The sequence below is a fragment of the Gavialis gangeticus genome, unplaced genomic scaffold, assembly GCF_001723915.1.
Source record: "Gavialis gangeticus isolate Ggan-Ray unplaced genomic scaffold, GavGan_comp1, whole genome shotgun sequence".
In the NCBI taxonomy this organism is placed as follows: Eukaryota; Metazoa; Chordata; order Crocodylia; family Gavialidae; genus Gavialis; species Gavialis gangeticus.
In genome coordinates, this window is record NW_017729025.1 from 85,429,352 (window position 1) to 85,431,628 (window position 2,277).

The following is a 2,277-nucleotide window of genomic DNA, read 5'->3' on the forward strand; positions in this document are numbered from 1 at the left end:
GAAATCCACAGGTTTCTCTTCTAAAAGGAAAAATCTGTGTTTTCTCTGATAAAAATGGGAAATTTGTGGTTTTGTTTTTCCGTGGGAAACAGAAAATTCAGATCCCTAGTCATCAATAAACTAATTTACATAAAAGCTGAAGTAAGAGGGAAAAATATATGGGGCCAGTTCTTGATTGGAGTAAGTCAGTATCATTCCACTGAAGTAAACAGCATAATATGGCTGCGTCCACACAAGCATGGATGTTTGGTCCCCCGAGGACAACTAGCAGTGGGATACCCTGTGCCTCTGCTACTTGTCTCTGGGGAATGCCTATGCCACACACTCTCTGGCATGTGGCAGGTTACTCCCAGGTGGAGTCGGGGAGGATGGGGTCAGCACTGGGCTGGCCCCAGCAGCCTTACCTGGGGTTCTGGAGGCCTCCCGGGGCTACAACACTGGCGATTCTGCCCGACAGAGCCTAGCCAGCAGTGCAGCGTGGCTCCAGCCAGCCAGGCTCCAACTTCGGGTGGCACACGCTACTACAGCATGCGCCACTCCACCTTTTTCCCCGCCCAGATATCCAGGGGTCAAGAAAAGACACCCTCCACGCTGCTCCCTTGCTGCACAGAGAACAACTGAATGTACAGTATGTGGTGCTACAGTCCTGTCTGCAGCAACACATGCCACATGGCCACACTCATTTGGACGTGGCCCCAATGTCTTTGAAGCACTACAAACACCATGGGTGTAGATGTTCACACCTGATTAATTACTTCAGTAAAGGTCACTGCACTTCCTAAAACATACCAGCACTTTCCAGAAGAGTGACAGAGGATTGCTTACTCTCCCAGCATCCCACACTGCCATCTCACAGCAGGAGGAAGAGCAAAGCAGAGAAGCAATAAGCACTTTCCTCTGTGCTTGGCTCTCCTATAGAACCTCTATAAATCAGCCCAAAAGGCGTGCAGAGATTCCTGCTCTCCATTCCCCTGACTGGAGACAACCACTGCTATGTGCTTTCATGGACATTTTGAAGTGCGCTGGGGACTGGAGGTAAATGCATGGACCTGAAACAAACCAAATATAGAGCAGGATTTGGAGCACTTCAGATTATTTTCTGTCCATATCCACAGGAGCTATTTTTAGCCTTCTCAAGTCCCACTCAACTTCCACTTCTGATTCCCTGCATTTTTTTTGCACCTCAGGGGGAAGTTACTGCTCTCCACACAAACTGCAATGTTCTGGGAACCTGAACAATCATGTGACACAAAGCACTGAAAGCCAAATCTTTTTACGCTCTTACCAGGTAAGGAATAGCCAGATTTTTGAAGTTTTCTATCAAGAAGTTGAGCACTTTGTCCCGTGGCAAGGCTTCCACTTCAGGGAGGTCTTCTGTAAATATCTGTCAAAAACAACATTTCTACTTAGGCTGATTTTACATAGGTCTGTAGTCTCGGTGTTCTGCAGTGCAGGAATAAAAAATACTGCACTGTACTTCACAAGTCCACATCAACTATGGGAGGCAGTAAAGAATCAGAACAGCAGATTTAACCTCTGTTTCTGATACGAAATAGCACACAGAAGAGCCACACTAATTGCTGCCTAAGGTAAAACATACACACCCTTTCATAAAGTTACCCACCTCTAACCAAGAACAGGAACGGGCAGCCCGTTCAAAAGCTGTAATAGACAGAAATAGCAAATTTCTCTTCTATCTGTACTTAAATATACAGAATGGAATTCCATACTGCATTCTTCTTGCAGAATTTTTTTTGTAGCAAAAGTTCCTCTTTCAGATGACAGTGTGGACAGAAGAGTTCCAGAACAAACGAAACTATTCCAGTAAGTTCATTCTTAAGACATCAAGACAAGGACATGAAAGACCACACTTCCTTGGTCCATTACCAGGCATGTCATTTGCTACAGGATCTATATTGAATATAAAGTGAAAACCTGAACTTTCCACTGAAGTTCTATAGCAATAACTGGACACTCTGACCCAGCTCACCAAGCCGAAGAAAAATAATGAACAAATGCCACTGTTCTAGATGGGTGTAGGTAGTAGCTGTGTTGGTCTAAGGACATTAAGTTGGTCTAATAAAAGATATCAGATTCACCCATCAGTACTCTGTGCTGGATGCAATTTCAAGAAATAAGATATTTGCTGCAGCCATTCTTACCTTCAGCCCATCTTCAGGAAAGTCTCTGAGCACCCAGACAGAATAGGAGAATACCAAGTGCAAGTTCTCTGAGCCTACAGAACAAGGAATAGAAACTGACTACATGAAAGTAAAA

The 2,277-nt window shown here is 44.7% G+C and overlaps 1 protein-coding gene across 1 annotated transcript in view; it reads right to left on the minus strand.

The window, feature by feature from the left end:
- VPS39 (VPS39, HOPS complex subunit) overlaps positions 1 to 2,277 on the minus strand; it is a 70,569-nt gene that overhangs the window by 14,862 nt on the left and 53,430 nt on the right. Inside the window, exons 17-18 of the mRNA XM_019519069.1 lie at positions 2,163 to 2,236; positions 1,286 to 1,384 (exon numbers count right to left, since the gene is read on the minus strand). Coding sequence (XP_019374614.1) covers positions 1,286 to 1,384; positions 2,163 to 2,236 — 173 coding nt within the window. The remainder of the gene's footprint in view (positions 1 to 1,285; positions 1,385 to 2,162; positions 2,237 to 2,277) is intronic.